General features: G+C 35.5%; 1 protein-coding gene across 6 annotated transcripts in view; it reads right to left on the bottom strand.

The window, feature by feature from the left end:
- JAKMIP1 (janus kinase and microtubule interacting protein 1) overlaps nucleotides 1–27,856 on the bottom strand; it is a 126,459-nt gene that overhangs the window by 47,353 nt on the left and 51,250 nt on the right. For 4 of the 6 annotated variants that reach the window (XM_085223496.1, XM_085223500.1, XM_085223495.1 and 1 more), the window contains exons 3-7: nucleotides 21,099–21,372; nucleotides 15,059–15,553; nucleotides 3,123–3,332; nucleotides 2,288–2,407; nucleotides 51–197 (exon numbers count right to left, since the gene is read on the bottom strand). In XM_085223496.1, the coding sequence (XP_085079622.1) occupies nucleotides 51–197; nucleotides 2,288–2,407; nucleotides 3,123–3,332; nucleotides 15,059–15,553; nucleotides 21,099–21,227 (1,101 nt within the window). In that variant the 5' untranslated portion in view covers nucleotides 21,228–21,372. The remainder of the gene's footprint in view (nucleotides 1–50; nucleotides 198–2,287; nucleotides 2,408–3,122; nucleotides 3,333–15,058; nucleotides 15,554–21,098; nucleotides 21,373–27,856) is intronic. The other 2 variants (XM_085223499.1, XM_085223501.1) reach the window with 2 other exon arrangements.

Here is a 27,856-nt window from a genome sequence, read left to right on the forward strand (position 1 = left end):
TCCAAGTAACTGAGTTCTCCTATAACCAGACATCAGAAATTATTACTTACCAATTCTACATTTTCCCTTGATAGATTTTTTATTTTTTCTTCCATTCTCTGGATGCACTGCATCATATCATCATTTTTTTTGCTCATCCTCTTATTTTTTTCAACCAAAGGCTTTAGCTGACTTTCTGTCTCCCGAGAACGTTTCAGCTGCAAATGACAAAGGAAGAAGCTAAGCTGTGCTTTAGTATATAGTTTTAGGAAAGAATAGATGTCTGAGTTTTCTCTTGCCCTTTCCATTCATTAGAAAGTTTAGTTCTTTTCTTAAGTAGCATCTGATACAGACTTCTGTACTAAGAACTACGGGAGTCCAAGTAAATAAGAAATAGCTCTGATCCTTGGATTTTGCTTCTTACAATACATTTATGAAGATTTGTAAAAGTGATTTCTTGATAAACTAATCTTGTTGTAAGTTTCTTGTGAGCCAATATATATATAGGGTCATCATCTTTCACCAATTTAACTACCCTTTAGTAAACACTTCCTGCTTTGAAAAACCTATGCCTAGCATGTAATTAGGGCAATACAAGAGGCAGCCAGAGGGCACAGATTAAATCTCAGCATTCTGCTGACATTTCCAAGCTGTTCAGTTTTGCTCTTGTGGTCTTAATATATTAGACAACTGAATGAAACAAATTATTGCTCTTTCCCGTACTTGTGTGTATTCAGTATTTCACCACTTTTGTTTCATTAGTCCTTGAGTTGTTTTCTTTGTTTAAATCTTCTTTTTCACACAGTGCTTAATCACAGGAGCTTATTGATATCACTAGTTTTATGTAGTATTGTCTCAAAATACGACAAAATTCCGAACTATGTTTCTGAAACCTCAAAGTCAAGCACCAAGAAGAGCTTTTGACTGAGTCATACATGCCTTCCATTTAGAGGGACACTGCAGTAAAGATGTTGCAGTACTTTAGCATTCTTCAGGGATGTTTTGACTGACTTATGTCCACAGAAAGGATTAGGAAGCTGAATTATCTTGTCTTTAATAATGCAACCTTGAAAGAAAGCATGATGTTCTTGTAAGTACAGAGTAGAGGAAAGCAACTGTACTGGTAAAAGAAAAAGAAACAAACAAAAAAAAAAAAAAAAAAAAAAGAAAAGAAAAAAGAAGAAGCACACTACTCAGCATCTAGGCAAAGTAGTGAAAATCACTAACAGTATCCAGGTTAAAAAGTATGCTCTTACATAGTTGTTTGTGGAGGGGGGAGTTGTTTCTTTTATGTTGTTTTTTTAAAATATACAATTATGCTCTCAAGTCATCCAGTGTTACTATATTATGGTTCAATTAACTTCACTAATCTAGATTCAGCCAAGACTTCAGACAAGAATGTTTCAAAAATTAGTTTTGATAATCATCAAGTTATCACAACTAAATTAAGTCCCTTTATCAAAAAATAAATCCCTCTGATCTCAATATGAAAAACTAAGTCTGACAAAGAGAGCAAGAACAGGACAATGCTGCACTCAAACAACTGGAAAGAAATTGTGCCCTCACCATACATAATAGCATTACTTTTGAATCAGAAACACAGGTTGCGTGAAGGAAAAATTCTACTTAATTCTACTTAAAATGAAAAATCCTTTCTAGTGCCATTAGGAATATTGCATTATAACAGGACACATATAAAAATGTTTATTGTTAAAACTTAGTTTCACAGTCCATGGGAGTTTTCCCATTAATCTCATTACAATCAATTAAGTAGCAGTGCAGGCTAATAGAATTCATTCTTAAAATTCATATCCTTTCTTTAATAAGTTACTATCATTCTCCTAGGATACTTTCACCTACTTAAGAGACTTCCCTTGAGAAAGATGGCAGGTTTCACATCTCCAGAACAAAAACACTTTTTAACTGTCAGTTAGCATAAGCATGTCGCAAAACTATTGTTGAATTTGTCTATTACAAAGATTAATACAGTAATTTAAGGGCGTGGATTATGCATGTTTTACACAACATCATTAGACAGTGCCACAGGCAAACTAACAGTCAATCCAGTTACAATGACCCCAAAATAAATATACAAAGCTTTATTTCTCTGAAACAAAAGAGATTCCATCCCTGTCTATGGTGACAAAGTAAATATCCATAGAAAAATCTCTTATCTTTATGTATAATTGATTGTGTCCAACCAGGTCTAACTTGTAAATTATTTATAACACTGACTTTTCAGCATTAATTCATTTACCATAAAAAATGTCCTCCCAGTCACCATCTGTGTTATTACTAATTAATTTACCAGTTCATTTCTTTCATCTGCTAAGAGAGTATTTCTGTCTTCCAGCTTCCTTATCATAGCATTCAGTTCAGCGATTTTCAACTGAAATCTCCTCACATCTCGTTCATCCAAATGCTGCTCCTTTGCATCAAAGACATATAGATATATAAAATTATCTTTAAAAAGACAATCCATAAATGTAATATCATGGTTTAGCAAGTAGGTTGTATAAATCTAAAGTAGACTCTTACATCAGTGTTTGGAAAACTTATTTTAATTAACTGAAAGACTAAACAGCAACATCCTGTGTAAATTCTACATGATACCTTACCTGAAATGGGTCTACTTGACAGATGTATGTAAAGAGTTAACAATATTTTTGAAAAAGCTAGATATAAATAATTCATTCATGACTTGTAAATTCTAGCTTGACTTATAACCATTATCAACCATTATCTAGAAAAAATCTAGTGCGCATTACATAGGATAAAAGCACTTGGAACAGTTTTGGAAAAGGATGGTATATAATTTCTAAAATTATGAAATAACTAACTCTAGAAAAAGAGAGGTTCTAGACAAAGAATGGCTGTTTTTAATCACAGATAACAAGTAAGTTCATGGTTGAAGCTCATCATGTAAGATCTAAAAGTTCTGTGTTCGCCTATTTTTCAACATTCTTTGAAACTGAAGAGGTCCAAGGATTTTCTCACTCACGAGCAAAACGCTACATGCAGTTCAAGACCATTTATCGTGAATCAGGCCTTCTAGTGTTTTATAAGTAACCACAAAATCAATGTGAATACACAGGCAGCAGTTGCCCTGTGCTGGTCATTTAAAGGAGACAGGATTTTCTTACCGGGCTTCCCATCAACTCGGTGATGTCCCCCACTCCCGCAGGAAGTTCTCTCTTGGGGCTGCTGTGGTACCGCTCTGCCTCCTTCACTTGGACAAGCTGCTCATCCAAAGCTTCTTTCTGAAGGAGGAGTTTCTGTGTATGTCCTGCCTGAATGCCAAGGTCTTTCTCCAGAGCCAGAATCACTCTATCTTTGCCTTTGATCTCATCCATCTGGAAAGAAATATAGCAAGGAAGTTTCTATAACATCCCCAAGTATGGACATGCTGCATACATATCCATAAACCTGCAAAAAAAAAAAAAAAGTTCTTTTTCTCTCAGATTAATACCAGAGTGGCTGCTAAAAAGAAAGATCTCTTTCCTCTGAAGCATTTTCCCCTCCCCTTAAAAAAGTTTCAGCTCTCATTTGACAATGAGCTTGTCGGGGACAGTCTCAGTTCAAGTGGAAAACAAAAACAGATGCAGACATACATCGAAACAAAATATATAGCCACTGAAATTGTCCATTTCACTTGCAAATACACACTTTAATAAGATAAAGAGAAATCTCCTTTCACCATGTACCGGAGAAGCAACACATGGCTAACATAAAATAAGAGGAGCAGACCCTTTAAAACTCACATAAGCTTTGTTTTGAAATTTAAGCAACACACATTTGCCCATGTTGACCCTCTCTCTATTAGTGAAAAATTACACACAGTGAATCTCTTCGTAGAGTTTTTAAGATCAATGAACAGACACACAATCACATTTCAACTTAAATCCTTAAGTATGCCTAAACATTTTGCGTGCCTTTGCTAGTCTCCAGCTGGAAGGAAAAGAGCAAATGCATGCGGAGCTTTAGATAGAATAAATAGTAGGGAAAACTAGTCTTTAAACAGCATCTATGGTTATTGAACTGCTTTGTTCATTCACTTTGACACCAAATAAAGCATACTGCTAGCAGGGATTTATTGCAGCTTTCATAGGATTTGTCCCTCACATCATCCGTGTTACATTTGTTTTGGTAGTATTCCAAAAGCCAGAGGAAGTGACAATCTGCAGCAGTTACTATAGAAACCATTTTCTTAACAAGAATATTAACCATTAATTATATATTTATTAGAATTGTACCATCTCCTTAAGTCTACGAAGTCATTTTGGTGGCCATCTAACTCATGGAGTTTTGGAAGAGTATATTAAAGGCTCACATAAAGAGAAAAAAAAAAATCACAAACTGTATTATTTATTGCTGTTACTTTATTATTTGTTATAGTCCTATACCTATATGTCCTTCAGTCAAGTTTCAACCCTACCACTTCATCCTCCCCAAAAAATACAAAGAAAATGTTAGAAATAAGATCTTATAGTCAAGTCTGACAGTCTGAGTGCTGTACAGGATTAACCCAATTAGATTATGTGATCAGATATAACGTCTTCAGGATTCTCATCTTACTCTTTTCACAGTCTACAAAGCATGTGAAATTAGTTTGCGTCCAGGATCTGTGTGGCAAGGGATAGCTTGATTATGCCGATTAAAATGTGATTTAAAATAATCAGCAGATTTGAAGTGAATAAACTGGTCTGGACTGCTCATAAATTGCAATTATTTGTTCTAATGTAGATTTCCTTCCTGATCTGGGGAGGCCAGAAAGATCTCAGTTCCTCATCCAATAAATGGGGTTAATATATTCCAGCAAGTTAATTTAGATTTGTGTCACTTGAATTATGACAAAAAGAACTTCCAGGATAAGTATGCAGTTTTTATTAATGGAAGAATTTGTGACATGCAGGGTTTCAGAAGGACTGTGCAATGAACAGCAATGACAAAAATTAAGCAGCTGCCTCATTCACTGAATGCTATCTGTCATGCACACTGATCTGTCACGGGTCTCCCTTCAGAGGAAAAAATGTCATGTAACTAAATACTGTGGACAAGGTTTGGCTCACTGTTACACAGGTGTTCATTCTGAAATAAATGGAACAGAAGTTTGACTATGTGAGGCATACACTTCACAAGGAAGAACAAACATTATGTAGGCAGCATAGATGATAGTTAGCCAATTAGTAACACATTTCGTACTCCTAATATTCTCACAACTTAAATGCTAAATGGAATGATGCAGGTGTTTAAGTTGGAAGAAAAAATGGAAAAATTGCAGTACAGACTGCTATTTGATGAACTGTGGCAGAACAGATCTTTTGAAGTGTATTGTCAGTGACACTGCACCCAAGTCACCCTTCCACATGCTTCCATCCATAAAGATCAAACACATTGGAACAAAATTACATGATGGAGCTTTGGGGTAGGGGTAGGGGAAGGCAAGGAAGAAGGCAGAATTCCCCTTTGGACTTCCTAGTTTTTCTTCTACTAAAAAATCTACATGTGATGAAATTAAGAAAAAAAGTTTCAGTCAAATAGGAAAATTACTGATACATTGATAATAGCAATATAATAATCATTACTACAGAACCCTTTCTATTTGGGGACCTATACCTTAAGTTAGAGACACACAGCAGAGCATCTCTTACATTAATAAATGTGCATACATAAACACAGAAAACATAGCAGTAGTGCTAATTTCATTACAAGTACAAACTAGAGGAATTTCTAAGCAATTTTACTCAAGTAACTCAACACAACCAGAATGATATGAATAGAAGAGCAGCAACAACACCTCTGACTCAAATTGTTTTAGCTATTTAGTTCACAATATAACTTTCTTTTCCTGAAGGGAAGAGTCACGTTTTATTTCTTCAGTATAACTACATCAATCCAATCACTGCCTCATTTTTCTTAAAGTTACCCTAATACCTGACCCCAAAATTTTCCATCTTTCTTCTGACTTGCACATTACACAGTAACCTTATTCATCTTCCTGCCTGCCACAGTGTGTATGCTGCTGCCAGTGATTATTTCCTTAAGCCAAAAAACTCCTACCTTTGGACTAAGATGCTTTAGCTTTTACTACATTAAACAAAAAATTCACACTTGTTCTCAATGATATGCACAGACTAACTATAGTCCATTTATTCCTTATCTAATGTTAGGTTGCCACGTCCTCGTTCTTTTAGCAGCTTGCCATGTTTGCAGGCAAGCATTTTCATGTCTTCTCCCATGCTGCTTTTCCTGCTTAAGGGACTCAGCACAAGTATCCATTTGGTTACCAGACTAACCTTGAATTCCTCTTAAATCTCTCCCCTTTTTTATGGTACTTCTAAAATGCAAAAAAGAATAATGAAAAAGCATCAATACTTAACAGTAATTACACCACTGATAATTGAATCTATTTTCTGGTCATCTAACAGCATATCTAAACTAGCAAATCCCCGAGAACCTAAGAGGTGGGAAATATTTTTTCAGGAATGCAGAACTTTCTCTACTGGAAGTTTAAGTAAGCCAATTCCAGCACTGAGCTGAAGCTAGTAACTCTGGGTGAATCAAGTCACACTTAATGATTCTTTCCCTGATCCTGAGCAAGATTTTCCACTCTTCCTCACCACCTCATGGTCCGGGGAGTCACAGCAGGTGCCTACATGAGGTTTATGCATCTGTGGCACAATGTAGCTGAACTAAGCAACACACAGCAACTGAAAGCTGACTAATTGCTCTTGTACTCCTGTGTATTCCTTCCTGTAAAATCATTTAAGACCTCTCAGTAAGATACAAAGGGAGACCATCTTTTATTCCAAAGTATTTAGAATAATTAGATCCCAATCCATGAATTGGGCTCACAGATATTATGCTGAATCAAACATATCCCAGAAATTCCTTCCAACTGGCTGTTTTAGTTGCTGATTTGGTCTCAGATTTAAAACATTGCCTTTTTTTTTTTTTTTTTTTTTTTTTTGCAGTAATGTAGTATAACAGGAATGCATGAATTCTTTTGCATTCTACTTTGCATGGATTTTAAACCATTTAAGAAATGTCACATTTTTAATGCAATTAAGCAAGATACAATTCTGTGTGAAAAGTCTGTGATCAGAAGGAAAGAGAGCAACAAAAGGTTAAAACATGCTTTGAGAAGTAGTAGAAATAACATCAGAAAGAGAGCTGTAAAGAAAATAAGATCAACAATCAGCAGTTGCAGAAGATATTACTACAAAATCACCCTGGTGCTGTTGGTTAAAATCACAGTTTTCTAAATATCATTTCTTAATTAATGAGTTTTATACTGTCAAACAGTAGGTGCTGAACACAGCCATCACCTGCATTGTACCAATGTAGGGTCAGCATTTGTAGCCTATTCCAAAATTACATAGTTTTCTTAAAAAATAAAAGGCATTTAAAAAACGTTCTAAAATCTAAAAGAAATTATCAGAAGTAAGTGTTTTAATAACATATACCAAACATGAAAGAAAGCTAAGTTAGTCATTGGAAAATGTATCTATGTGCCAATTATCCCACACTTCAATAGCTACAATAAAAGTCAGAGATATCTGGGGGAACTTTAGCCTCTCACGAAGTTGAAAGAGAAATTCCCAGGGAATTAATAGCTAGTTCTAACAAGGCAGTGAGATACTCAGTTTTCAAGTGGAAAAAGCCAGCTGCTGCATGGCCACATGTAGGACCCTCTTCTTCACTTGTCTCTAACAAAATTATCTGCTAACCAATTGCAGAACAGCATTCTGTAGCTTTTTGCTCCAGAAGAAATCAAGTTCAAATTTATCTCAAACATTTGATGCTTAAAAAAAAAAAAAAAAAGTTTATCTTGATAGGAATGCTTGTTACTAAGAAAGACATATAACAGAAGCTACTCAATTTTTTTCAAGATAGAACTGGAAATAATACATTTTAAATTTCACAGGAGCACAGTATGGTAGGGAATGGAAAGGACCCTCTAGAGATCATTGAGACCAAACCCCTGCTAAAGCAGTTCCCTACAGCAGATTGCACAGGAAGGCATCCAAATGGGTTTTGAATACCTCCACAGGAGGAGATTCCACAAGCTTTCCAGGCATCCTTTTTCAGTGCTCCATCACTCTCACAGTGAAGAAGTTTCTCTTTAAATTCACATGGAACTTCCTGTGTTCCATTATCCTGTCGCTGGGCACCACTAAAAAGAGCCTGGCCCTGTCCATTTGACTCCCATCCTTTAGATATTTATAAGCATTGATAAGATCCCGCTTTAGGCTTTTCTTCTGCCAAGATGAAAGAACTCATAAGGGAGACGCCCTCCCTTCTGCAGGCTAATAAGGATGATGTTCCAGCTCCCTCATCTTCATGGCCCTTTGGTGAACTCTCTCCAGCAGTTCCAGGAAGACATTAAAATATTCTACATAAAGCCCACTTGGAGAGAGGAACAAAAATATTCCTGTGCCGGCTTCTCTACAGCAGACATAGTCAGCTATTTATTTAAATGTTTGCTGCTCAAGGGAAGAAGGAGAAAAGATGGGAGATGTCCAGTGGAGACAGGTTATATACACTGGTAAACAGGATCTACTTTTAAATGTCATCATTGCAATTTTTCTAAACCAATAGTCGGTACTTTCTTCCAATAGCATTTCCCATTCTTTTAAAGTGTGTATGTCTGAGGAAGAGATTAAAAGTTTTGCAAAACTATGAGAGAAACATCATAAAGGCAGACATCAGAACCTTTCAATAGGTTTACTGCACAATTCTCAAGAACATTTTGCATTTTTGCAGCTGACTGCAATCTTTACTATGAGATCTCTACTGTAATTATTGTTCCTTGAAATAAATATAGCAGAAGTAGTCAGAAAATGGAAAAGGCAGAAAAATGAAGTAACCCAAACTTCAGCAGATTTTTTTTTTTATTCCATGTGCCACGTCATACATCATTTCCTGGGTTTTTAATAGCACACAAGGAGTTCAATACTTCTAAAGGACATAGAAATCATATTACTGACCTGCCTACCACAATAGAGTTATTAGGAATAAAAAAACACACACAAAAAAAAGGCACGGTGGAATGTTCCTCTTTTAGCTCCTGAGTGGACAAGCACAAAATTTTTAGAAATCTGAAGGAAAGTATTATTTGCAGTCTTAAAATGCTGAAAGCAAAGTATATTTTCCAGTCCTGAAATGCTGAAGGTAGTAGAAGGATTTTTACAGGAGATTAGCTGAGCCTTGGTATGTAACTCAAACAGGCTTCCCAAACAGATGGCAAAATCCAGAGAAGCAGTCTACAATTTGATATCAGCAGCTGCAAATGAAATACGTGCACGATTAATTGGGTGATAAGAAGCATGTTACTGAAGTCTCTGCCCAACCATGCCTGACTGCACACGCTTGGAAGACTCAAACACAACACTAAGAAGATTCAAAATTCAGCTTTACAGTTTGAAAATTCAGTTTTCAAATTGTAAGAAGAAACAAAACTGATGCATATTTGTGCTGCACAAATGTGCAGTTAACCATGCCTCATCCCTCTTTTCAAGTCTCAGGGCAGCAATGGGACACACAGTCTCCCTGCCAACAGCGACTACCAGAATTTTGAGAGAGGAAAAGTCTCAGCACCACCTGCACTACAAATTCCACTGTGTCTTCACGGCAAACTCATCACAAGAATGTGAGGAAAAAATGAATTATGAAATAATTGTAGCCATACAAAAGAATTCAATTTAGGTTTAGATAGAGTGTTAAACTTTTCTTCCTGCTATTGTTCATATTTTTACTAGAAAGAATTGCTGAATCTTGGAAAGCAGATTTTTATTCGGTCATCTAAATTTTACCCCTTAAAAGCTGAAGAGAATAACACATGTAACATCTCATCTACTACCCAAATGAAGAAATGGAATACACTGACCAGAAGTTTGTGAATGACACCAAACATGGGGGGCATTTGCTGTGCTAGGGGAGATGTCTGCCATTCAGAGGGACTTTGGTGTGCAGGAGAAATAGGTCAAAAGTAACCTTGGAAATTCACCTAAGACAGATACAAACTCCTTCAGGTGGTTTAAGCTCTGCAGCAAAAAAGTGTGGAAGCCAATTCCAGTTGGCAGTGCTGCATGGGAAAAAAAAAAAAAAAAAAAAAAAAAAAAAAAAAAAAAGCAAACAAGAAAAAGCTTTGGTGCCCTGGAGGGCAAGTTAGATGTGGATCAGTAGTGAGAGATTTTAACTCTCAAATTAACTTGATACTGGACCAAATGAAGAGTGCAGCCAGAAGGGTGAGAGAAGTGATTTAGCCCTTTATTAAGCACTTGTGAAACCACACCAGGGGAAAGAAGCTCAAAAGTGGCCACTCTATATTAAAAAAGACCAGTAAAACCACTATGGGATACTATGTGTCATTTCTTTCATGTCACCCAAGAAATGGGTGAAGGAGCAGGACTTGTTTAGTCAAAGAAATGATTGCAAGATCTGTACATGAAGGCTGAATCAAATTTTCAGGCACTGCGTTACAGATATTTGGGAAATTCTAAACAGAGGAAGGGCTCCACATTGAAACTTTGAATTCATGCAATAATTAGCTGACAGATAAAGCTCAAGAAGGTACAGTAACTGGAGTTACCACAGGCACAGAGCCAGTAAGTAATGGGGTTCCACAGGGCTCCATTTTAGGCCTGGTTCTCTTCTATATATACATATATATATATTTTTTTAATGTGACCTGGACACATAAAAAAACTATATAAATCATGGTTGATCACAAACTTCTTAAAAATAATCCTAAAAATAACTTTGTACTTTTATTCTATGAACAACAAAAGGATTTTTTTCCTTGCAAATGTGAATCTGTAGTAACATTACATTACTGTCTAGAGAATTTTGTAGGGTTATTTGCAAATATTAATGAAATAAGCAAAGCTAATTCACTCAACCTGCTGTGCATCCTCAAACATGGATCTGATTATGCACCTAATAAGATCAGTGGAATCTTCTACATTGATTTTCTGGATCTGACCTGAGTCTATTTCACACTGAAGTGACATAAGTGATTCAACTCATCTCAATCCAGGAATATTTAGGAATATTCAGGAAGATCATAACTGCAGAAGTTTTAACTAGATTGAAATTTAAAATGGGCGAAAGGTTTGATGTTAAAGATACTGTCAGTAGAGGAAATAATATTCATCTAAAACCCCACATCACACAATACAGGATGCATGTCATCTGTTTATTCCAAAATGCACTGATTATTTTTAACATTGTCAGACAAAATAAACATTTATGTTCTTTCTTATGTGATAATTTCAATGAAGTGATGTCAAATCAATATATGATAAATGATTTTGTATTATTTTCCAAGGCATGCACTGTGAAGAGTCAATCATTCTCATATCTGGAAAAAAAAAAAAAAAAAAAAAAAGAGTATTGAGACAAATGCACCTTGCAAAGTAAGAGCTTTCCTAAAAACAGTCTCCAGATAACCCTGGAATGAATGAAGCCTCTAACTGAAAGGATGTACTGCTCGCACCCTATTTCAAAGATATACTTGCAACAGAACAAAGCTGGTCTATTGCCAAAACTTAACAACCTTTTGAAAATATTATATTTGTGATTTAAGGCAAAGAATACAAAGTATTTACTGATGAAAACTAACATTAAACTTGATTTTAGAATCAAATTAAGTCAGTTAAATAACAAGTTTAATTGAGGTCCAAAGCAAAAAACGTCCTGTTATTTTGTGTGTTTTTAAATTTTAGATTGATTAAAACATTAAATGCTGTTATAGTTCTGCTTTTTATTTAATAAACATTTAAAAATCCATAACTTCACCACAGCATTAATCAGGTATGTTGTCAAGTTTACCTTGTACCAGCCCAGACTTTAGAGGGAAACCAGACACCCCTGCTAAAAAACATGCTATTGAAACAGGAGTCTGTTGGTCTGTTAGAGAGTTACTGAGGTGCATGCGTCTATGCAGCCCTCAACTGAGGGTATGCTTTGGGGCAGTTCATTTTGAAGCTCAGTGGATGAAGAAGTGCAATTATGGCTGTGCATTTTTTTTTATTTTTTTTTTATTTTTTTTGAAATAATATGATCCAGAAATAGAACAATACTATTTCGGCTTAGCTGCTTGGAATAGTGGATGAAAAAAATAAGTAATAATTGCTCTTCCTTATTTTCTTCAAGTTGTATCTTTCCTTTTAAATTTTCTGTTTCACCTGCACCTCCAGTTTGTAACTAGCTATTTTTAATTTCCAGTTTTCAGCTACCTGCACATTGTGCCCTTGCATATACATAGCAAGAATGTATTTTCTTTGGGGAAGGAAAACAAAAACTAAATCTGCAGCAAAACAAGAAATCTATGCCCACAAGCATTTTATAAATTAATGAAAAATTATATAACTGCTATATGAAGTCAAGTACAGGGACATGTTTACATATAATTTCACACTGTACAGAGAAAGAGTGATTCCTTTGCCAAATAGCTATTTTCCTTTCCCTTGTTTGGCACTGGGATCTTCCTATTCATCTTGTTCACACTGAGGCCTGTTGGGTAATTTTCATGGCTCAATTCAGAAGTATGAGGACATACCTCAAAACTGATTAATCATATTTCTAAAATACTGACACTTGTACAAGGCAAGCATGGCTGCTTATGTATCTAATATAATTACGTCTGTATATTCATACATTCTTGTCATTTAATTCCTCAAAGATAAGATCTAAGCCAATCAAGTACTCCAAATCTGTAGCTGATAAACTTGGTTTGAAATTGTAGGCAAGCATCCCTTGCACTAATTAAAATGATGGGGCAGAAAGAAAGAAACATCCTGATGATCTGACTATAATCCCACTTAGTCTTCCAGAGGAAGACAGTAGCTCCCAAGAACACCTGTAGTGTTTGAGGTGTTTTGTTTTGTTGTTTGTTTTGGTTTTTACCTTGCCACAGACTAAAATAGTATCCCATACAAGAATAACTACATGAATTGTTATGAATACCTGAAAGGAGCACTTTGTTCTCAGACAATTTAATGAAATATTGAAATTTGTAAGTTTGAAAGAAGTCAAACCACTGTATGGCAACACCAACTTTCTGACATTTTTCCCTTCATTGTTTCTCCTTAAGGTGCAGAAGGATACAAACACTTGAAGTGAAACCCCGTGAAGCTAATGGCAGAATTCTTCCAGAGCTGTGATCAGGTAACAGCAGTTATCTGCACATGCACAAAATACAATTATCTTTTATAGACGCAATTGTACTGAATAACAGAGGAAGAAATGAGAGTCCCAGTAAAGCTCCAATTATAATTTGGAATGATTTGACAAGATTGTTTGATTACAGACAGAAAACTCGAAGCACTCCTTCACCTTCATATCACAGCAGACTTAAAGGCTCAACCAACTCTTGAAAGAGAAGAGCTAAGCTGTTCTGTACAACACCACTGTGAGACTCACTATAGGTGTATTTGTTGGAGCAATTTAAGATGAAAGAACTGATGGTGCATTAGTATGTGCTTTCTCTCACTCTCTTGTCTTTGAGAAGGGTATAGTTAAATAACTGTTCTCTAGAACAACACAAGCAACAAGACAATAAGTTTCTCTCCTCTTTAGCACTTCGTAAAATTACATTTATAATGGTTTATAATGGTATATAATGGTTTATAATGGTTATTTGACACTAGATTTATAATATAGAACAAGACGTAAAATAAGTTACGGTCACAGTAGTATCACGTAATGGTCATTAACTAATCAAGGAAATGATGCCCTCGAGAGTTTATCAAGTTCCAGTTTATTTAAAGAAAAAATATTAACTACATTAAAAGCTTTCATTGCCTCAGACAAAAAAAAAAAAAAAAAAGATCAGTGTTAAAGAGATATAATACTTGTTTGTAGCTTATCTTCACCATCTTTCTTCCCAAGGAACAGAAGAAATAAGAGAACATATCCATATAAGCACAGTAAAATAATAAAATAATTTTCGCTTAAGAAAACTGAGGTTTTATTCTATTTGAAATGTAAATTTCTTTACATGAGAAATATTTTCTTATAACATCACATTCTACTTGCATAACTATTTAATTGCTTGATTAGCCAGATTAACAACCAGATCTTAGAATCATAGAATTGCTAGGTTGGAAAAGACCTTAAAGATCAAGTCCAACCACAGCCTAACCATTCTATCCCAACTCTAACAACCCACCAATAAATCATGGCCCTGAGCATCACATCTTTTTTTAAACACATTCACGAATGGTGACTCAACTACCTCCTATCTTGAATATACGTAGGAAGAATCAAGTACCAAACAAACGTCCTTTGGTGCTGAATTGCTCTAAATGTATTGATGTGTACAGCCCTCCTTGTATACACTGCATTTTATATAGTTGCAAATTTGAAACATTTGGGGCACCCACTATCAGGAAATATTGCCCATCCTTCCATTTTATACAATAGGCACAGTGTGCCATCTGCACTGAAGCCCTATGGTTTACAAAACATGACAGAACCTTCTGTCCTGCACCCTAATTTTTCTGCTCCTAAAAGTCATAACCTAAAATCAGAAGCTTTAAGAAGCCAAAAAGGTAACAATACTCCAAATCGAATGATCTGGGCAATCATTCACAAGGAGAAAATACTTTGCCTTGGTTCAGCACAATGAATTTGCCAGATAAAAATACAAAACTACTCTGGAAAGTTAAGTTGTCCTTCTCACAAAAGTGTCACTAAACTGCCTAATGAGCAGTGCCTCACAGCTTTGACCAGGGTGACTCTGATAACTAGTACAATTCAGGCATGTAGGAAAGAAAGAAAAAAACCAATGATTTCTATGATTTGTTGAAAGAAGCTCAGTCTGGAAAGTTCTGGTTCAACCACATTCTGCTTGATGGGACATAAAGCTTTGGATTGGGATAGCCATGGAGTCAAGGCATGAAGCTATGCTGTATGAAAGAAAAAGTAGTGAAAGTAGTAGCCTATTGAACCAGTCACCACTGATGGAAGATGTTACCGCAGAAAAGGTTAGATATTTACCTGTGGGCAGATAAAGTAGTATCTTAAATGCTTCCATAAACAGATGTACAGATGTATTATTTCATAAACTTACCAGCCTGCGGATATCCCTCTCACATTCACGCTTTATTCTATTAATCTCATCCTGATGGGATTGGTAAGCTATGCGCAGGTCAGCAGCCTTCATTTTATCTGCCTGCATGATGTTGTTCAAAGCTTCTTCAAGCTGCTTTTTACCAGATTTTAGCTCCAAGATCTCCTGTTGCAACTTCATTCGTTCGCTGTCAAACGCTTTGCGGGCCTCCTCCTTCGCCTCACTCAGCAGCGCAGTCTTCACCTTGTCGGCTGCCCCGTCCCGCAGCACGTTGACTGTTGACTGCAAACGCTGAATTTCACTGTCTTTAATTTTCACCATTCTCGCTACTTCCTGCTCATGCTGTCGGATCAGCAGCTCTCTGACACTCTGAAGCTCCTTCATTTTCTCCTCATGGAGCTTAGCTTTCAGTTCAGAAATGTAGGCCGTGTGCTTGTGCTGCTCCTGCTCCCTTTCTTGCTTAACCTCTTGGATTTTCTCTCTCAATTTACCCACCTGGAACATCAGTGTAAAAAACTGATTAGCAAGCACCATCGCACCTTTACAAGTCATCAAGAGAGTTTTTTCATAAACCTTCTTAAAAAAGTCATCCTGAATATTCAAAAGTAAAGACCATAAACGCAAAACTCTCTCTTCAAACAGAAGAGAACTAGACCTTGAAAAAGGCTGTTTGGGCCTGTGTGTAGAGGAATCTTCTTTGCAGAGGTGCTACCATCAACAAACTGTCACAGTTTTAGGAAGTAAAACAACACATTCATTCAACAATCATTCAACCCAGTTCTCTAGCAATTTTCTCCACCAGACCCCCCAGATTACTCTCATCCACAACCCTCACATTGCAGCCAACAAGCTGATGGAAAAGGAAGTAGACAAAAAAATGCTCCTATTCAGGATGAGAAAATTTTCTACTACTCAATGGACCATACTTCAAGGATGCTAGTGACTCAGATCTTCGTATAGGCTCAGGTAATTTATTCCCACAGCATCCTTCGGTAGCTAAAGAGCACTGTCACTGTACTGCAGATGGGATTCTCAGTCAATCATCTATTTACCTTGTATATACACATATTGTCTTTGGGATTTGAGTTCCAAATTCCTACATCTGAATCCACTGTTTGACCTAAGGTAATTTCCAAGTGAGATTAGACATTAATATAGATGGGGGAGAAAAAAAGGAGAAGCTTGCTTCTGTACTGTAGTTTACCAGAAAGCGTATAATGTATCCAATCGCAACTAATATCAGCAACACCTTCCTACAACCCCTATCACTGCATCTGCCAAAATATAGGCTCTACACGAGATCTTCAACTCTAAAACAAAGCCAGAGAGCAGAGATTTTTCAAAGATTTGTGTTTTGACCTTGAGTAGCAATAAAAATATATAATCCACATAATGCTGCATGGTAAAAATCAGGTCATGAAGCAGCTGGATATTATTACCTGCCACAGCATTCCTAGACTTCTTGTACCTATGAAGTGCACTGCTGGGACCTATGATCACACAGTGCATTAATGCACTTAATTTATGGTAAACTAAGGCAAAGATGAAGCTTGCCCCAGATTTTAGTGCTGTTTGGAGGGGAGGATCTCTATTAATATTCAGAATAAAATTTACTAAGAAGGCATAATTAATACAGTTTACTTTTTCCACAGTTCTGGATTCTACAGTCAAAAACAAAAGAGTTTAATTAAAGCTATAATACTAGTTCAGGAAAGGTTCAGAAAATTTGCTATTTTCTTCATTGTAATCAGGCTGGATCTAAACAGGTACACTTGTGTGTTTGCTTTAGGGAAAACACAGCATAACTCAAAAGCCTCAGTTATAACTCATCCAATGAAAACAACTTTACAACTTAATTTAACTAGTCATAAAATGACACCCATCTATCACACATCAAGTCCCTAGCACTAACTTCATGATTTCCAGAATGTGAACTCCACCTGGAGTCTTCCAGTAGAAAGGACAGCAAACCCCTTTAAAAAAAAAAAAAAAAAAAAGTAAAAAAGGAACAGATAAAAGCAGGATAGGGAGGGTACAGAAGTTATATTCTAGATATAACGTAGACTAAAAACCAACTGGGGCAGCATTATAATTGTAGGCGTGAATCAGGCATCATTCAACTAGGTTGTTATCACACAGGCACTATTATCTCATTACAGGATAATCCGGATCATATACATGTTAATTCAAAAAAGACTTATTTCCCCCTAAATGGTAAGTCTGGCTACAGGAAAATATCTTCTTTAGATAGCCATAATTTATTTCATCTGGTGAAATAACTTGAAAAGCCAAGCCTACAGCAGATAGCATGGATCTTCACTGCTTACATTAGGGCACTCAATTCCATAAGAGAGTCTAAGAAAAAGTTCAACCTATTTACTATCACAGATGAGTGAATTTGCAAACCTACGAACACTCAAATTCACTTGAGTCTGCTACTGATGACCAAAGAAAACAGAGATGAAACGGTAAAATGAGATCTAGTAAAAACTACATAGGAAAACAAATTGTACAATGACAATTATAATGCTGGTATTCCTCCAGAACTACAGTATTTTAAAAATCAGCCATGTCATACATTAGGTATGAGAATGAAAAACAGTTTTCAATATACCACATTGTGACTTCCTAAAAGCATTTTTAATATACTTGAAAAGGATTCTGACATTTTGTGGGAGTTCAAGCACAGATTTGCATGCTTGAATAATGGTTTTCATTATTCACTGAATACATGCCAACACCTATATCCATTGTTTCTCTCCATGACAACACATTTCAAACCTTCAGACTAACTGAATTCACCACATATTATCCAGTCATTTCACTTACAAAGTTTCTCCAATCACAACGTAAATAACTCTATAATCCCTGAATTCTTCATCTCATCTTAAATGCATTTCATTCTACAAACCCAGAAAAATAGATGAATCCTAATCTTCAAGGTCTTTTAAAAGCCTATTTTCATTACTGCTTCTTATCAGAGAAGATAGAAAATTACCTCTATTATAGTTTTCTTCCCTGAAAGCCATAAACTCTCTGTCCCTCTGTCCCTCCCAAAATGTTAATCTCTACGCTTTTGGCAACTGGTGGAACAAAAATAGTAATATGGTATTTTCCCATATGCTTAACTGTCTCGGTTTCAAAATGAACTCAAACACAGTTAAAATGTATTTATTTTTAAATGCATAAAGCTGTTCTGTCCACAGTTTAAAGCATAACCAACAACTGAAGCCAATAAGAAAAAAAAAATTCATACAGTCTTTCAGAGCACCACTGAGAGCGCCTAGCTCCATCTTTCCCCAACCCCCCCATCAGCTATCTATGCATTTTGATAAAGTCCCTCCAAGACTTCTCCAATCTCAACCGTCCCAACTTCTTTCTTGGAAATGACATGGCATATCAACGTATCTTAGAGACAGAGAAAATTGCTGAGAAACAGTTTAGTTTCAGAATAAAGAGAACATGATAATACTCAATGCAGAAAGTTCATACTGCTTGAAATGATTTGTACATCACAGGATAAAGTCACAATTGATTGGATTGCAAGAACATGGCGCTTCAGTAAAATTTAAACAATTTCAGGGAGAAAAGAAAGTATGCTAAAACTTAGTATTTCTTAGGACATCATAACTTTTCTGCAGAACATTAAATTTGCTCAGAAAACTCAGAAATTTAAGTTAAAGTCTTCGGGAGAATCTACGGTCTGATTTAATCTCTTTATTGGATGTGACAATTTGCCACATCAGTCCACAGCCTAGGAACTCTCCTGGCTTCTTTCCAGATTATATCATTGTATAACACCTTTTAAAAGAAACAGCTCTTATCACTTCCAGTTACCTAAAAAACCAACTCATTTTTACTTGATTGTGCTTTCAGGCAATCATTTTTCCAAATCTCCTTCTCCTCTAACAAGAGCACAGAAGTGGCAGAGGCCGCAACCAGATGCGATTCCACTTTGTCAGGCAGACACTGATTTTATGTAACATACACTCACTGCTCAGTTACCACTTTTCCCACCTACCTGCCTCTACTGATTATTTCTTTTATTTATGTGATCTTACTCACTGTTCTTTCTCACTAGCAAAAAAAGCTTGTTGTATTCACTCTACTCTCTGTGCACCTTCATAAATATCCTCTTCCTGCTTACTCTTCTCCAACAACAAATAACTAAAATAGAAGTAAAAAATTCCATCTTGTGCATATACTGCAATCTTTCTTGCCTTTAGCATTTCCAATTCTGATTTTTTTTTTTTTTAGTTTAAACTCTTAAGATTATGTGAGAGTGTTTCTGCTCACATCTGAGGATAGTTCCTTGTTTTCTATCAGGATACCCTAGAAACTCCTGAAGGTTGCAGCGACTATCCTTTTATTCCAGGACAAAATGTAGATACATTTGACAGATACATTAATTGCACAAAATCCACTATAATTCTGAATAGAATTCCATAGATCACACTGCATTTTCTGTCAGCAACTTAGAATGTGATAGCATCTAGAAAATTTAATTGTGATACTTCCTTGTTTATTATTCCAAATTTAGGATAATCATTGTTAATATCTGCATATTGATGTCTCACTCCTCCCCTTCTTCTTAATAGCTGTTTTACCTGAACAAGAAGTCGCATTAACACGTCTAGCATGTTAACGCTTCACTCCTATCAGAACTCTGAGTTCTTCCACATTTATTCCTATTAACTTTGCTATTTACAGTTTTTGACTGATGACCCAAATGCTCTCATCTTAGTGATTTGTTAAGTATTGATCATTTGACTTTATACAACAAGAGCACAGATCTGAATTCAAATACCCTTCAACTTTAATTGGTAGCACCATTACACATTGTCTTGCAAATACTTCATCCATTTCCTTGCTCCAAGATGGAGCAATTTTCCATTTTCTGTTGATTCTTTAGTCTGTGTTCAAAAATCTGAGTTCATAGAAATTTCCCTTTTCCAACAAATTTAGTTTGTCTGATCTGTAATCAACCTATTACAGTCTGTCAAACAAGAATTAGGGCTCTATTATTTGTTTTTTCCTCTGGGAGGAATAAATTCTATTTATAGGCTCGTTTCTTTGTGTCATGAAATGATAGCATGAAATAAAATACGAAAGAAGATGCCATCCAAAGCTGAGTATCACACAGGACTGTTAAAGAAACTTGAACATACTGGACAACTACTATCTATGTGTTCCAAAGATGTCTCAAATTTTACACCAATGTAATGACACAAGTACACAACAAATCATGTTATATCAAGTGAACATGGTTTTAGTATATATTTCTTCTTCAGAGAAGTCCTTGAGACTTTTAGAAAATATCACTAAACAAAAACTCTGCCCATACTGAGGAGAATTGGAACTACGTGATCTCAAAGGTCCCTTCCAACATAAACCATTCTACAATTCTATGATTCTGTGTACTTTACGAATGAACACTTTCTCCTATGTGTTCTCCTGACTAATCAAATACCTGTTGAATATATGCTAGATAGACAAATATTTATGGGTTTGTTTCATAAATAAACAGACACATCAGAGCAGCTAAGGACACGTAACCCATGCAAATCAAACCAGGACTCCTACACACATTATTTCCAAGCAAGCTACTATCTCCGTAGGCATGTACATAATATAGTTTGAATATGCTTGTGTTCAACTCTGCATACACTTCTTTTAACCAACAGTTTTCAGTGCTAAGATCAAATCCTGAACTCCTTTGTTTCCTCTAAGACCAGCTAAGCTAGTGCTAGTAGTATTGAAATCACAGCAAATATCAGCAACAATGTCTTTGGGAATATTTATTTACTTTTGTACAGTGTTAAAATAGTTGGCAAGAGAATGGACTTTAATACTCAGTTCTTCTCATAATTCATGCCACACCTTCCTGACAAAAATTTCAGTTCATCAGTGAGTGGTTCCTGAGACATTTCTTATAAGTTTAATGCATATTTTAGTAGGGAATTAACTTGAGATTCAAGCTCTGCTTGTTTTTAACATCACTACTATTTGGAAGAATGATTAATAAAATGCAAATACATACCTTGCTTTTTTCTTGCTGAAATTCTATCTGAATGTTGGTTAGTTTAGTTCGTAGCTCCTCATTAGCAGCTTGCAGAGCTTCAATATCCATGTCGGGCTTATCTCCCTTGGCACGACCTTTCTTTGACATAATTATTTTTGAAGTTTAAAATAATTTTTTGCTCCAAATTGAGCTACCAAGTAGGGCCTTCTGCTTTCAGCATTTAAGAGTCATGTAGTTTTCAACCAAATCTTTCACAAAAATCTCTGCCATTGTGGGCTTTGTCTTTCATGTCCTGAAAGAAACAAAGTAGGAACAGAATTAGACTACACCACAGAGCAAGATCAAGGATCAGAATTAACATCTAGTTTTAAAGCACATTGAACTTCCATGTAGTATGCACTATACTACATAACGTACTAGAATTAGTAAGCAATAGATTAGAAGAGTTACACAGTACTCATCATTGTACCTAAAACCACATCAACTCTCTTCCTATGCTTACAGAAATGAAAGTTTTGTTCTTATGATAAATATAGCATATAAATATAAATCATATTTTATTCAGGACTTGATGATTTGGACCACACAAGATTCTCAAGAGGCACTGAGACAATGATAAATTAATAGAGCTGAGTGGCATTCCATTTGCTCAAATTGGAGCAATAGTAGGAACTGCTTACTTTCTGTAGTAAGGAGTAAGCACCTTTCACCTTAGGGTATCAGATGATTCAAAAACATCGAAAGCATGTGGAGAAAGTAGCATAAAACTAAAAAAACAAAAACAACAAAAAAAAAAACCTTAAAAGACTTTAAAAAATATATAAGCTATGTACATTAAAGGTCAATAGATTGAAGTGATCTAGCCAAAATATTAAGGTACTTCATTTTATTTTTATTTTCTAATATGCATCAAAGCTTAAAAAGTATGCAATTATTTAAATCAGCTTTACATGATACTCAAGGAGAACATCAATAGCAGACAATGAACCCTAATTCCAATAATTAGAAAGTCCCAAGATTAATTTTCTTCTTGAGTACTAATAAAAGCTCCATCAGTTCTTCCCCCACCCTCCTTCCCAGCTCTTCCCTAAGAATAACCTCGCACTCCACAAGAACAAAATGAGCAACAGGTGATAGCAGTGCTGAATTATTTCAAAACCCACATAATTTTCAGCATTAAATTCCTGATAAGGCAAAGGGGTTTCTGCTTTAACAACATTGTTCAGATTCAGTAAGAATTCTGGAAGGTGAAGTTGTTAATGAGTTAGCTCAGCTGAAGCAAAAACATAGTTAGGGGAAGAAAAAACGGTTTGTGATAGTTAAGAATCTATCTTCCCACATATTTTGTAGAATCAATTGCACTTCCATTTTATTTGAAAGGAAATTGCCAGGTTTGGTGTGCCAGTGTCTTTAGCCTTGGCGTTTTTGTTCAGAGAACCATTCTTTTCTTCCAAACACAACACCAAAATCTGCAGTGCTATGACCTCTGCTAATTAAAATACTTGCTTTACTGAATTTTAGAAAGAGACAAGAAAGTAGCAATGACAAAAGAAAAATTATTGCACTGCTTCTCACACACCTCTATCAAAAAGAAAATTAAAGACACATCCAGGCCAGCAGTTTTCTAAAGAAATTATACATAAACTGAAGATTCAGTATTCTTAGCTGAAGCTCCCTCAAAATCAATATAATTCCATTGTTCTTTCTTAAGAAAAAGAAAGAAAACTATCAACGACTAGCAACAGCTTCCTGAAAATGATTATAAAGACAAAAAAAAAAGTGTATATACACACACAGTATTATAGGTCTAAGTTAATATTATCAAAGACTTCTCTATGCCTATTTTTGCTTTACTTTTATAATAACCACATTCCCCTCCCCTTCCTCCCCGCTTCAGACGTCTTTTCTTTTTATCTGACATACAAGCTAGATAAAGGAAAATGCAGAACAATGACAGTTACAGTGCATGATAATCCTTATTGCTGAAATCTTCACACTCATTCTACTCAAAGAAACAAAAAAGAAATACACCTGCGGACTAGGGCTCTTACAAAAAAGATCAATTCTTCACTTCAGCTACATTTGCTTTGTCACTATCCATATTTACCAACCCTGACCGGCATGGAAACCAGTAACATATTTAAGGTTTCTTTTCAGCCCAAGAAATATTATAGAAACGTCCTTCAAAACCTTCTGAATCAGTATCTCTATTTTTTTTGTTTTTGTACTAGTAGATATTGCTCTTCACATTCTACTGCCTTTTTTAATTCCTTCCCCAAACTCAGATTTTTAACTTGCAGTTATGTTTTGGAAGAAACAGGAAGACCTACAACCCCTCAGGCTCTCAAGAATGCCTGAGAATTCTGGACTTTTCCACTCTCATAGTTTCAACAAATTTTCCTAATTTCTAACTGTGGAAAAACACTTATGTAAAAACATTAAATATTTAAATGATCATTTATTTGCAATACATTTCCTCAGAATAAGTTCATCACTCTAATACATTATTTTTTGTAAAGGTAGGAGATTTTCTTCCAAAAGTTCCTCAGAAGGTTAAAAGTAATTCATGCAATAGTATATTATATAGACATATACATAAAAGAAAAATAGATTTAAAATAGATAAATAAAAATAAGTAGAAGATTCTTCATCTAGACACCTCCATCCAAATAAGGAGATTTCTTGTTTTATTTAATCCTTTCTCCTACAGTATTACACAGCCTTAAACTATGGGCCTCAGATAACCCTTGTTATGCTTGTGAACATGAAACAAATACATCAATGCTGAATATTCAAGAAGTTTAAAATAAAAATTACCACCCTAGCACCTGACAAATTTAAACTTAGTGGACAAAGGTAAAATGTATATCCTCAGAAATGCCAGTTCACTTATGTTATAATCTTCAGAAGTGTGGTGATCAGCCAATGAGTGTATGGGAATGCTGACATGAATAGCTGTCAATGCCCAAGGCAGATTTCCCAGAAGGTTCAGATGACCTACATTTTTTGCTTCAGTTCTCAGATGTATGTAATAAAATATGACTGAATGGATAAAAGCAAAAGCATCTCTGTAGGATGAAAAAAGATACATTCCCCAGTCAACAAATATAAATTTGTGTTATCAGAATAATCTTCTAAATATATTGTAGACTAGTAAAACATTTTAGGTACCCATTTTTTAACTACCAAACAGATCTATTCCTGTAATAGTAGAGCTTTACTTTAAATCCTATCCCACCTGCAGTATTGTTGAGTTTTTCTTAGTGGAACACTGTCAGTTGTGACTTGTATTTTCCTGAGGATAAAACCCAAAAATATCTTATTGTTAACTAGCAGCCACACTTTTTTTTTTTTTTTGTTTGAGTCACAGCCATTCTTCTTTTAATAAGAATATCTCTCTAAGTGCAAACTAGATGGAAAGCAATCACTAAGAAGCACTAAAATGTTTAAATTATTTTTTCCAGAAAAATTTCAAACTGTGTTGAGTACAGTTGAACAGAATAAACATTTGCTTTGTAGAGACTGTATCATAGCATGAGTTGAACGTTCATGATGCCTGACTAAGGAGGTTCTGTTAACAGATGACACCCTGTGGATGAACTCAGAATTTGTAACTCATTTAACTCCTGCCAAAGTATCTTTTACATTAGTTTCTACAAAGGCAGCTCAACTAAAGAGACGTTCTGAGATTTTGCATTTCCACAGCCTTTCAACAAATTCTTATCGCTCCCAGGGAACAGTAGCTGTGTTTTAACATCCCACCACAAATCCTTCCTTTCAGGTCCCTCCACTGCAGTTAACAGAGCTGCAGTTTGGCAACCTTCAGAATGATTTTCACCAATATATTCATTTTCACTTCAGTTAATTGGTTGTCTGTGTCATGTATGCATCTGTTAAAACACATGCAATTAGAAAAATGCTTCCAAGTCAACATGTAACACACCAAAAACCAAAAAAAAGTATTTCAGACTCGTTTAAAGCCTATACACACCTTCAAACGTGTATCAACCAATGACAACCATACAACATTGAATAATTAATTATTTCTGATTAGCTGTACTGCAGGCCACTAGGTAGTACCCAGTACATTAATGGCCATTTTTTTAGACAGAAAACATGCACAATCAAAAAAAAAAAAAAAAAAAAAAGCTGGCACTTATTTGCAAGAAGTTGTGCAGTATATATGCAATAAAAAGGAATATTTGAGCTGAAAAGGATGAGGCAGTGGGAATTAAAGGAATCACAAATGCATTTAGCCATCAAGATTCAAGTTAACTAGTTGTATGTCATTTTAATGTACATAATGGATATGAGTGTTTTCTTTTTTAAATCTATGCTGAAGCTATTTACAGGAGGGGTAGTATTGTCAGTAGTCCTTGTCGACCATTTAGCATAGGAATGGCAGAAGAGTCACACAATGAAAAAGGATTTGAAGGAACAACTGGTCCCTGATTTTACAGATTATATTGGAGGAGAACTAAAGGACTGGCTATAAGCATAACTTAAAACAGACTATTTTACTGTGTCTACCTCTGGATGTGTTGGCCTCTTCAAGATCCTACTAAAAATTTGCTCTACAATTCTCTTTCTGCACTACAGCACTCTAATATACCAGAAATTACTGAAACCTTGGCCTAAATCTCTTCTCAGAATGTTATGACCTTGAAACCAAGCCTTTGAAATACATAATAAATATTCATTGGCTTCAATTAATATTGGACTCACCTCTATCAGTATTTACTCAATTTCACAAGTAGCACTGGCTTGTGGAGTAATCCTTAAAATCACCCCACTAAACGCACTAAAAGACAAACCGTTACAAATAGCAGCCCTGTGATACACACAAGGTCAAAGAAAGAAGTAGAACACTGAGTTCAAATGCAATTTAAAGTAGTAAGACCCTCCTTCCACAAGCTTCCAGAATCAGCTCACATTGTGGCAAACAGCTTGAGATAGAGCTGAGCCTCTAGTCTTAGTGCCAGTTCTTCCCTTTTGAGCATACTCAGGAGACCTGACAAGTGGCCTGCTGTCTAGCGCAACACACACACAAGCCTTCCATCCTTCTGATTGCATCCTGTGTGATTCAGAGGGAATCTTGGGCTTTCTCTGATGATAATTTCCTCATTTAAAGCATAAGATTTAAGGGCAAAAGAAGAATAGAAAGATCAATCAAATTTTAGTATTTCCCACTTAGGGCTACAGAAATGACAAACACTGAGAATGACTGCAATAACATTATTCACTCTCAGTGACACTCTGGGGCTTAATCTTCCCATCTCATGTAGGCTTTTGGATTATACTGGACCACTTCTGCTGAGTTATTTACCTGAACATTAAAAGAAGATTCTTTTGACTTTTTTTTTTTCTGCTTTTATTTTTTTTTTAATTATCATCATCACTGTTATTAATATTACTATAGAGGTTTGGAATAATTAAAACACAAAACCAGAAAAAAGACATTTTGACAGGTGAGTAAGAAATGTGCAAAGCAGTCAGATTTAGGGAGAGGGGTTCAGGTTCTCAAATGACTGAGAAGGGAAAAATTGAACTTCATGAGAAGAAAAACTTCAGAAGATGTTCTAACACCAATGTTCCATCTTTATTTTACAAGTCCGACATGATTTTGGAAATCTGACCTCCAAAAGCCCTCAGAAGTCAAGTATAAGGAAGAGACCAGGGATAACTGGACATGATCTTGTTACCAGCTAAACAGGGAAGCAAACAGATGTTGCATTATTTGATGTCATCATCTCTGATTTCTAGAATCATTGTGTGTAATTAACACACAATGTTAACCACCTTTATTAAACCTACAAGCTACCCTGTATTGTGCCTGCCAGGCCAGATTCCCACCTTACTAGTATACCACAAAAGAAAATACAGAACAGCATGCCAATTTATTGCAATTATGCCAAGACTTCAACTCAACTTTGACAAATCTCAAAACTCTTAGCCAAAATAGAGATGGCCTATTTTATTCTAGTGATACTGGAAGACTGTTAAGAAAACTGTTTCCAAAGATGCCACGAATTCCGCTTTTAAAGCAGAGTTCCTTTGTTCCCAAAATCAGAATAAGAGAGTACACTACAGAGCTGGCTATGTTACTTAGTTTTTGACGATTCACAGAATCTTTGAAAATTATCTACCTACCCTCAAGATTTTAGAATCTCAAGCTTACAGCTGATAGCGAGTATCAAGGACTCCGCTTAACTATGTTCCTGAAGTAGGACACCTCATGTTTAAGTCCAATTTCAAAAATAATTGGATTATGACATAATAAAAATGATGATCATTTTATGGGCTATACACTGGGTTAAGTCTTGATGGATTTGGGTCCATTTATGGTTCTGTCACAGATGCCATCAATGACTTTTTAACTGAGAGATTAGGTGATTTGTTCAGAGATATTACCATTGTCTATCTCATATTCTGAGGACAATATAAAACATGAAACATCGAATAAGGATTATGAGAAATTGAGGTTGAGAGCCTACCAAGAGTTTACAACAATTGTTAGTGAGCAGGAACCACTATTCTTAACATATCACAAAGCTGCAGTTCCCTCAAAAAGATATGCCTAGAAATACCTAAAAAATACCTACCCTTCTAAAACCCTGAACAATTGAGCTCAGAAACAGGACAAAGTACTTAGGATACAGATTCAGATTGAGTGGGACTAGACAGGAATTAATATCCAAAAATCACAATCCTCTAATAGTCTCATAAATCATTACTTTTCACTAAAGAATTTATATGATCTTCCTAAATAGAGAATA

The sequence above is a fragment of the Meleagris gallopavo genome, chromosome 4 (genome assembly GCF_905368555.1).
Source record: "Meleagris gallopavo chromosome 4, MGAL_WU_HG_1.1, whole genome shotgun sequence".
NCBI lineage: Eukaryota > Metazoa > Chordata > Aves > Galliformes > Phasianidae > Meleagris > Meleagris gallopavo.